The 11,634-nt window shown below is 36.0% G+C and overlaps 1 protein-coding gene across 2 annotated transcripts in view; it reads left to right on the forward strand.

The window, feature by feature from the left end:
* Positions 1-11,634, forward strand: part of LOC106877357 (polycystin family receptor for egg jelly) — a 140,664-nt gene that overhangs the window by 54,858 nt on the left and 74,172 nt on the right. For both annotated transcript variants that reach the window (XM_014926242.3, XM_052967101.2), the window contains exons 9-10: positions 3,769-3,945; positions 8,651-8,901. In XM_014926242.3, coding sequence (XP_014781728.1) covers positions 3,769-3,945; positions 8,651-8,901 — 428 coding nt within the window. The remainder of the gene's footprint in view (positions 1-3,768; positions 3,946-8,650; positions 8,902-11,634) is intronic.

The raw sequence follows: 11,634 nt of genomic DNA on the forward strand, positions 1-11,634 counted from the left end.
CTTGGGCAAGTGTCTTCTTACTATAACTTCGGGTCAACCAACACTTGGTGAGTAGATTTGGTAAACAGAAACTGAGAGAAGCCCATCGCGTGTGTGTGTGAGTGTGTCTTTGTGTCTGTGTTTGCGCCCCATCACCACTTGACGACCGGTGATGGTGTGTTTACGTCCCCATAACTTAGCTGTTCGTTAAAAGAGATATAAATAAATACAATGCTTAAAAATTAAGTCCTGGGGTCGATTTGTTTGACTAAAATCCTTCAAGGTTTAATTTTGTTGAAGATAGTGTCTTCTCAAACGCTGGTGGTTGAGCAGAGCTATATCACTGAAAAAATTTTAAAAACTGATCAAGCAAGGTGTTTAAGTAGCATTTTTGCCATATCTTTGCAGTCTTTATTTAAGATCTATGTATTTTAAATGCTATGCCTCAACCAGACAGTAGAGTATTATAAGAAACTGTACACTGCAGGAAGAAATGAAATTAAGTACTGATTTTGACTTAGTTTTAGAGTGGAAATTTTTTCTGTGTCAATTTTGCCTTTCATTCTTCCATGATCAATGAGATAATGCGCAGTAATGCACTAGAATTGATTTAAAAATGAACAGCATTCCACCAAAAGTCTTGAATTGTGCTTAATATTCATCTCATCTGGTAATAGTGAACCAACAGCTTCTATTTTCCTCCACCAACCAATCCTGGACATTTACTGAGTGATTCTCTCATTTCTAATTTGACTTGTTTGATGAGGGCTATGCTTATTTGACGAGATAGTAATAATATTGAAACATATTCAGAGTTATCTATATATATAAAAATGAGAATGTGTGTCTGTCTGTCTGTCTGTGTGTGTGTGTGTTTCCCTAAAACTCGAGAACTACACAACCAATTTCATTCAAATTTTACACGTGCCTTACTTAGGGTCCCGGTTGTGTTTTAGTCAAAAAAAAAATGTTTAACTTCTTGCATAGTTCGAGCCCACAGCAACATAATATCTCCTCCACTATTTAAGTATTACGTGTCAAAAGTGAAACAAAAACACTCATGTCAAATACTTTCACTTTAAAAATGAAACTATTCCACTAACTGAAACAATCACATTTCGATACTATAATGACAGATACTTTCACTTTAATGGTTTCAGAGAGAGAGAGATGTATATGTATACATATAGATGTATATGTACACGTATATGTACACGTATATGTATAGATATATATAGAGATATAGATCTATATGCATACATGTATATGTATACATATGTGTAGATGTATATATAGATGTACATGTAATATGTACACATATATACACATATATACATGCATACAGATATCTATACATATATACACTCACACACACACACATACACACAAACGCACACGTTAGTCATTTGTTTTTTTATCCAAAACTACGTAAAAAGTACTGAATGGATCTTTATGAAATTTAGAAATTATATTCAAGGCATAACGGCCATAACCACCATGAAAATTCATATATTTTTGATGCTAATGAAATTTTAACCATACAGATTACACACAAATAAAGTAATATTTCTAAAATTTCTTCTTAGAAGTCACAAAGACCCCTTCATGGGGACTTCACACCCACAATTTAGTCATTTTTCCTAAGCAAAGACGAATACAGTTGTACTATTGGAACCTATAGGGTCACCCAAACATAACAGATGAGCATTATTTGTAATTCAATGGTACAACAGTGTAAGACTATCTTTTCAGATATACTTACATTGTGATTTCTGCAATGTGGTGCATAGATTGTCAAGAAAATGAGACGCATCTTTGCCTCCACTTTTTATTATCACTGGGTCACACATAGTCCCCAGTTGGTAACATTGATTTCAAGGCCTTCCCAGATGAGTGACTGGTTGTTCTAAGACATTTATTGATTGTAAATTTTTTCTGCAGTTACCTATCGGTATAGTGGTCATTTGCAAACTCCAGAGGCGACACTTTCATTTCCCTTTACTCCAAACGTCACACGTTCTTATTTCAATTGGGTCATGCCCTTCCAGTTGCTATAGATCCGTAATGCATCTTACAGCTGTGCCTGTCACCTGTATGGTGAGGAATCCTACATTGGGGAGTAATAACGACTACGCTCGGGTAGCCGACTGATTATCGTGATCATTCGTCTTTTGGTTTCCTGTAGCTTTACTCTCTTTTACAAACCCAGTGAACATACATATATTTCCTATTTCAAAGAAATTCAAACAATACATATTACACCCAAGTTAAAAACATTCCCAACAATTCAACTTCTCTGCTTGACATTAACACACCCACCCCCAATAGGGGCCTTAACTTCTACATTTTTCAGCTCCAAGAGCTCCATTCTTCATGAGCAAAATCCTTTTTACAGGGTCCATAACACTAGAATTTTTGAATATGCGCATAAATATCAGATATATAAAGATGAGAATATGTGTCTGTGTCAATCCATAAAACTCGAGAACTACACAACCAATGTCATTTGAAATTAAGACATGCCTTACTTAGGGTCCATGTAGTGTCTTAGGCCAAAACAATTTTTAACTTCTTGCATAGTTCGAGCCCACACCAATATCATATCTCCTCCACTATTTCAGTATTATGTGTCAAAAGTGAAACAATAACATCTCTCTACTGTAATGTCAGATACTTTCACTTTCACACTGAAACTATTCCACTATTTCAGTATTACATTTCAAAAGTGAAACAATAACATGTCGCTACTGTAATTTCATATACCTTCACTTTAATACTTTCAATTTCATACTGAAACTATTAATGTGAAACTATACTCTCACATATATATACAGGTATACTATAAGACCAAAGTTATAAACATTCCCCACAATTCAACTTCTCTGGTTGACATTAACACACCCACCCCCAATAGGGGCCTTCATTCCCACATTTTAGAGCTCCATGAGCTCCATTTTTCAGGAGCAAAATCCTTTTTACAGGTTCTAGAAGACTGAAATTTTGGAATATGTGCATAAAGATTAATAGTATGGGATACATGTCTCATGATTAGAATTTTTTTAGGGTGTGTAAAGAGGGAAAGAACCCTCATGTGCAATTTTGATGAAATTCGAATCATATCTATTCCAGTTCCTTACAGGAAATATAAGAGAAAAGTCTCATCCTTCAATTGCATGTAACACGGGCAACGCCGGGTATCTCTGCTAGTCTCCTATATTTGTTAGTATGGCTCTTTCTATTGCCAACAATTATCTGCTTTTCCAGGAAGACTTCTTGTTTTTCAAAGGTCTTCAAATGAATTGAGTAATAAGTTGTAATTTAAATGAATATTACCACCATTTCGTTCAATTGGTAATTAGCGACAGAATATCAACATTAATGCACATTTGCATACACCTATAAATGCCTACGTACATAATACATACACACATAGATGTGCGTGCACTCACACACACACACACACACACACACACACACACACACACACACACACACACACACACACACACACACACACACACACGCTCGCACACTTTGATCAGTTTCTCTCTACCAGTTTCAATGACAAGCATTGATTGACGCAGGGATATAGTAGAAAACATTTATTCAAAGTGTCATGTAGTTGGGCTGAACCTGAAACCATGTAGTTGTGAAGTGAACTTCTTAATCACGTAACCATACAAATGTCTATAGCCACGCTTGCATCAATTTTCTTACTTTGCAAAACTTATCTATTACCTGTGAATAAACAAAAATGATAGTTCCTCATAATCTTCTTTTACTATATAGGTATTAGTCCTCATGAACCTGATGTCTTTGACCACACTTATACATCTGTCGGCAATTATACAATAAAGGTGTCAGTGAGAAGTATTGTCGAAGTCATCAGCACTACTTATTTCATGGTTTGCCAAGAAGCTGTTGCTAGAGGCAAAGTCGACGACATTCATCCGCGAGATTTTTCAGGTAATTCCTATATATTATATACACACGATAGAATGTTTGCATGTATGTATATATCTATACACATATTTATATTTACATAAACACACACACACATACATATATATATACGTGTGTGTGTGTGTATATATATGCATGCATATATGTGTGCATATATATATATATATATATGTGTATATATATATATATATATATATATATATATATATATATATATATATATATTGAACAAAAGAAGTTGGTGTGGAAGTGTTAATATGAAAGGCTGCTGAACTTGGAGGACATGGAATGAACAGAGATTACCTCAGGCTAACCCGATAGAAGGACCTGTAATCTAGGTTGACAGCAGTGTGGTAGATAAAGTAATCAAGAATATGAAGACGGGTCGAGTGTCAGGCTCATTGGAGATAGTGGTAGGGATGCTCAAAATATCTGACGAAGTAGGATACATGGTTACCATTTAGATAGTTAATCGAGTCAAAGAGGTAGATGATATACCCAATGAGTGGCGTAGCAGTGTCTCTATAAACTGCTATAAGGGCAAAGGTGATGCCTAACAGAAATCAAACATTTGGACCAAGTTATGAAGGTCATGGAGAAAGTTATAACTCAGTTGATCCATGGTAGAGTGAACCTGGGTAAGATGCAATTTGGTTTTGTGCCCAGGAGAGAGACCATTGATGAAATCTTCCTAGTGAGGAGAAATACATGGATAAAAATAAACTACTATTCCTGGTTTTCATTGATTTGGAGAAAGAATCTGACAGAGTACCACATTCGGTCATTTAGTGGGCTCTGAGGAAACTAGGTGTAGATAAATGGCTTGAGCGGGCTGTTCAAGCTATGTACAGGAATGCTATAAGTAAAGTGAGAGTTGGCAATGCCTTCAGTGATGAATTTAGAGTGAAGGTAGGAGTCCATCAGGGTTCAGTTCTCAGTCCTCTTCTATTCATCATTGTCCTCCAGGCCATCACTGAAGAGTTTAAGACTGGCTATCAATGGGAATTCTTATATGCTGATGATCTAGTCCTCACAACAATGAGTTGCTGCATAATTAACGTCACCTGGTAGAGTCAATAAAGTATCCCCTTGGACATGAATAAATAATAAACGATGTAGGAGTGAAAAGCTTCACATGATAGAATCATGTCCATTGATTGGATGATACTTAATAAACAATGTTTTGTATCGAGACAACTGGAGTTGTCTCATCTCCTTTGTCATTAAAAGATGAATAGTTAGCATATGAATAAGTTTATTTTGCGGGTTTACCTGCATATGCTCAGCAGGTTTTCTATTTTGACTGGACCGTCATAAATTTAATGAAGTGGTTTTTATTTTGAGAGTTTACATGTTCAGCAGGTTTTCTATTTTGAGTGGACCTTCTTAAATTTGACGAAATAGTTTCTAATTGAGTTTGAATATCTTGAGTTATCGTATTTCTTTGATCTTGATTCATAAATAGTGGTATTGACGGCTCTCTCCTCCATCCTAACTATTTAACATACCGCATCAAGGTGAAAGGCCCGACTAATATTTCAAACATGATGATACTTTTCTGCTTCATCACCTGACCAGCTTATCACTTGGAATGACCTGGTCAAGTATCAAGTACATATACTAGATCTCTCCTACTGTACCTTGGTATATTAGTTAATTTTGGTGAATGTTTTTCATTTCTAGGTTTCATCATATTAAAAACACAGCGATTTTTTCTCTGATACATTATTTATGCAGGTGACTTGCCCCCAGGCACAGGTGCATTAGGTGTTATTTTGTAGTTCATTAAAAAAAGTTGCAAATTGTTTTCTAGCTTACTACTCCCGCTTAAGGTTATCCGCAAATCTCTCTGCTAACCCATTGAATTGTGGATGATGTGGAGGAGTTCTTACAAGATTGATACCATTTTACTTTCAAAATATTGTGAATTCTAGAGAAGTGAATTGTGGACCGTTATCCGATACTAAAACTTCTGGTAACACAAATCTTAAAAAAACTCGACGTAGCTTTTGTATTGTGGATGAAGTTGTTGTTTGACTCGTAATGAAGACCTCCGACCATTTAGATATTGCGTCGACCATGATAAAAAAAAAGTAGTTGTCATTATAAAGTCCTGCAAAATCTTATGTATACTCTAGACTTTGGTGCTTTGGGAATTGATCAAGGAGTGTTTACCTGAATTGGTAATTTTGAGGCTTTTGCACATTTTGAATATGCTTTCACAAGAGACTCAATAACTTTGTCAAGTGCCGGCCAATAAATATAGCTTCTTGCTAAAGCCTTCATTCTTGAAGTTCCTAGATGGTGTGCATGAAATTGGTTAAGTACCAACTTTTTAAGACTGTTTGGAATAAAGTACAATTAGCCATCATTAAACAGTCACCAATAACTGAGAGATAATCCCGCTTCAAATAATAACTAACTATTCCTAAAACAGAACGTAAATTTAGTTACTTCTGTGGGTGGTGGTAATTGCTTGATAATTGCCATATTTCCAAGATCTGGAAAACGACCATCTTTCTTCACGACAAAACTTAAATATGCACACACACACACACACACACACACACACACACATACATACAAGGGGTATTCATTAAAAATTTCTCCTGACCCACTTCCGGTTATTGCAGGAATCGGAACTTGTACAGGCATAATTATACGTCTCTACATGTCACATAGTAAATTGTAGCTTTCCACTAGTATTCGTTTGTCTTTTACGGCTGCTGAAGTGGCCTAAGGTGTTGTAATGAGGCAGTTGAATGCAGATCAGTGATCGGGGCTCTTATACTTGAAAGGTTGTACACCAAAAGCAACTTTCGATGAGATGAAAGAAGTTTATGGTGTCGATGCACTATCATATCACGTAATCAAGCACTGGTATTGCCAGTTCATATGTGGATGGACATCGGTGGAAACTGCTCCTATTCCTGGACGATTACATTTCACCATTGATGACGATACCATCCATAAAGTGGAAGCTGGCATTTTGGAGGATCACCGCATAACTATTCGTCAACTAGCCCAAGAAGTGAAGATAAGAGTAGGGTCCATGGAAAAAATCACGACCATTTGCACATGCGGAAGTTGTCTGCGCGATGGATTCCCCGGATACACACACCTTTTCAGAAGCAGGAACGAGTCAATTGCTCCCAGGCTCTTTTGGCAATGTGCCAAGAAAACGAGGAGGACGTTTTCGGCAGACTTATCACACAAAATGAAACATGGGTTCATCACTATGATCTGGAAACTCAAGTCCGGTCGAAGCAATGGAAGCATGATAACTCACCATCTCCAAAGAAGACTTGTGTCCGCCCTCAGCAGGCAAGGTGATGCTCACAGTCTATTGGGACCAGCACGGAGTAGTGATGATAGATTTTACTGGCAAAGGGCACTACAATAAATGAAAAATATTATGCTTCTCTGCTGCAGAAATTGCGGGACGTCATCAAAACAGAGAGGCTTAGCATGCTGACCAAAGGAATCGTCCTTTTCCAAGACAACATCTCAGTTCACGATGTGCATGTTGCCCAGATGAAAGCACACTTCTGCAGCTATGAAATCCTTCCTCATCCTCCTTACTCTCCCGACGTCGCACCATCTGATTTCCATTTTTTTCCAATCACAAAGTCATTTATATATATATATATATCATCATCATCATCATCATCATCATCATTTAACGTCCATGGTTCAAACTAGCATAGGTTGGACAGTTTGCTAAGGACCCAATCAGTCAAAGACTGCATTGTACTCTGCTGTCTGTTTTGGCATGGTTTCTACGGCTGGAAGTCCTTCCTAATACCAGTCTCTTTACAGTGTGGATTAAGTGCTTCATTGTGGGACCAGCACTGATGAGGTCACGATGTAGGTCCCAACTCAACAAACCCAGGAAGAGAGGAAATGAAAATCCAATGAGTGCACAGTACACGTCTGTACTGTAGGCATAACAGCCAGAAATTGATACGGCCTATTGGCACGAAAATTTTCACGTAAGCACAGGAAGGTGGCATCACCTCCCACCTAAAGGATTTTGCCCATATGGCATTAGTTTTGATGGGGAAAAAAAATAAAATCGGATACTTTTTGAACACAGCTCATACGTATATGTGTGTGTATGTGTGTGTGTGTGTGTGCATGTGTGTGTGTATATATGTATATATATATATATATGTGTGTGTATATATATATGTGTGTGTGTGTGTGTGTGTATATATATATATATATGTGTGTCTGTATATATATATATATGTATATATATGTGTGTGTGTGTGTGTGTATATATATATATATATATATATATATATATATATATACACATACACACTCATGTGTACACATATACCCAAATGCATGCACATGTATACAATACATCCCCATGCAGTGCTTGTAGAAGTCAACAACAACAATCCTGGTAGTGTTACAAAATATTTACCTGTCCCTTGATATTGAATAAACTTCCTTTTGTATTAATTTCTTGCCTTGTACCAACGTAAGCAACCAATATTCAGATTGTTTTAAAATATCCATCAATTGTTCTGGAATTGGTTTCATATTTGGCTTTCAAGAATCAATAACAATGTGGCTGACAAAAGTAAAATATGTGTGCTTTCTTCTTATTTTCTTTACTCTTATTGTGTTTTTGTTTTAGCTTTTATCTGGTATTCTTGACAGAAGGATTTCATTGTCTATTGATACTATTTTCTAGGTTCTCAAATCTCTGTCATGGTAACAATGACTTATGAAGGTGTCAGTCCACCAGGTAATTCGCATTCGTGTTTCTTTAACAATACGAACGAAAACGAAGAGTCAAAGTGCTGCACTGGCGACGCCCAACCTGCTATAAAGAGACCCTTACGGCAAAGTGACAGCATCTCAATGCAATACAACAAAGCTGGAATTTTCATGGGAAAATTAGTCACATGCAATATGGTATCAAGGGAAGAATACCCTTTTAAAGTAAGGATCAAACATTTTCTTTAACTGCACACAAATAGTGTTCAGCTTATAATTGTGGGGAGAATATTATCAAATATCACATTTAGTACTTTATTTGATCCTTTCTGGGTCAATGAAATAAAGTGTCAGTCAAATGCTATGGCCAATGTTATCAGTTAACTGCTATACACGAACACACACACACACACACACACACACACACACACACACACACACACACACACACACACACACACACACACACACACAAATAAAAAATTATGTCATGTGCCTAAGCTAGAAATAATATTTATATTTTATGCATAGACGCAGGTGTGGCTGTGTGGTAAGAAGTCTGCCTCCCAACCACATGGTTCTGTGTTCAGTTTCACTGTGAGGCACCTTGGACAAGCATCTTCTACTCTAACATCAGGCTGACCAAAGCCTTGTGAGTGGATTTGGTAGACAGAAACTGAAGGAGACCCATCATGTATATACATACATATATATATATATATATATGATTGACCGTTGACTGAACACTATTCAATTTTTTTTTTTTTTTTCTCCGTGTTTTTCTCCTTGTCTCCGTATTCTTTCTGTTGAAGAGCGTAGCTCGAAACGTCAAAGACTTTCCGTATTCCCGAGCGTCATACTAATATATACTTTTGTTATTTACACCACCTGTCCTCGTCTGTTGTTATTTTTTGTATATTCTCCCATATATATATATATATATATATATATATATATATATATATATATATATATATATGCATTTCAAAATATAACCACATGTAGATTGTTGGTGATTTTTTCCCTCCATCTTCCTTTACTCTTGGAATTTCCTCTGTCTCCTGTTTCTGAAGAAGAGCTTTGCTCAAAACATAAAACTAACTTCCTTTCTTTCCCTGAGCATCTGCTAATACTTTGCATGTACCACATCCTTGCGTTGTTGTTTTTCCTTGTGCTTTTTCTTCATTTTTTTTTATTAACTATGTGTGTGTGTGTGTGTGTGTGTGTGTGTGTGTGTGTGTGTGTGTGTGTTTGTGTTTGTCCCCCACCATTGCTTTACAACTAATGTTGGTTTGTTTATGCCCCTGTAACCTAGCAGTTTGGCAAAAGAGATTTATAGAAAGAGTAGTGGGCTTACAAAAATAAGTCTGAGGTTAGTTTGTTTTACTAAAACCCTTCAAGGCAATGCCCCAGCATGGCTGCAGTCAAATGACTGAAACAAGTGAAAGGTTAAAGGTATGAAAATTTTACTCCATTTCATCCACTGACTGTAGCAAAAGAAAAAGAGAGTAGCAAATTGCTGTAACTTGGTATTGTTACTATGTAGCATTGATGGTCAAGACAGATCCACAGAATTATGTGGACCAGTTTGACAAAGCTGGCAAGGAATGAAAGTAGGATAAAACTGATAAGAATTTCATTGGCTTATAGGGTTGAATACAATTCTTCTTAAGTCCTATGTAAAGAGAAATGTACCCATTATTTGTTTAACACAATGAGAACTTGGTACAAACAACAGTTTGTTATGAAGAAAAAGTCATTACAATACTTTCACTGGTAGGTGTCAAACTTTATTGGAATGTATCCTTAGTTTTAAATGATTGAATGGCAATTCTTTTATTTAATACCTGACCGTTCTATTAAAATTTGTTCATTCAGCAATTCAAACATTTGAAATGGCTACCTTTAAAAGTTGGAATGCAGACAACTGCATTGGATGGATACAGGTGTAAAATTATAGTCAGAATAAAAATATGAAATTTGTAGTATCAGCATCAGTTTGCAGACAGAGTTCTTTAAAACTGCAGATAAAATATTCTCATATACTTAGTAGTAGATCTCTGCATTAGAGCATGAGAATAATATGAGAAGCAATATGACTTCTGTTTACACCTACCATGTATTTTTAATTGGATTGATCAACTTTATATTGTGACTATATTCCAATTCTGTTCTTAATATTTCCATCGAAAACATACTTTCCACATAGCACTGTTGGCATTTTCACAAACACACTGAAATACACTAGGATTGAATAAATTACCTCATTTATCAAAATATGCTGTCATCATTGCCATTGTCTTCATTGTCATCACCACCAGCAGCAGCATTAACTCATATCTGAGTAGTTAGTCTGTAGTGAGTGATCAAATCTCTTCATTTTGATGGGTGCAAAGAGTGTTGGTGTGGTGGCTGTTCAGGCCAAGGGCAATATGGAAGTCTTTCTACCACTGTAGCAGGTCTTCAATGGTTGCAGTAAGCCACCCAGGGAGAAAAAGTGGTGTCCAATGTTTATCCCACCTTTCAGCATATACACTGTTAAGCAAATTACACATTCAAATTTATCTCAGTCATAGTTTGTGTACAATATAAATAGCTATAATTTACTAATCCCTAAGGGCAGAAGAAATAAACTTGTGGAGTGACCATTTTGTTTACTTATCACAGGCAGATTAAAATTGTAAATTTATAATAAAAATGTATACCTTCTTTTATAAAATATACTATGTATACATTTGCATGTGTGAACCCATACATAAAAGTACATATGTATATATATGATGATATATATATATGTATGTATATATATATATATATATATATATATAGACGGTTTAGATATAGATTCAAGGCTTGAATATGGTACTTATGCGAAGGCACCCGAATTTCACATCCCAAAAGGATGGGTGATTAAAATCAAATAATAAGCAACACGGATTTCAAAAGTGATTGCAGTAC

The sequence above is a fragment of the Octopus bimaculoides genome, chromosome 4 (genome assembly GCF_046866305.1).
Source record: "Octopus bimaculoides isolate indiv1 chromosome 4, ASM4686630v1, whole genome shotgun sequence".
Classification (NCBI taxonomy): Eukaryota; Metazoa; Mollusca; class Cephalopoda; order Octopoda; family Octopodidae; genus Octopus; species Octopus bimaculoides.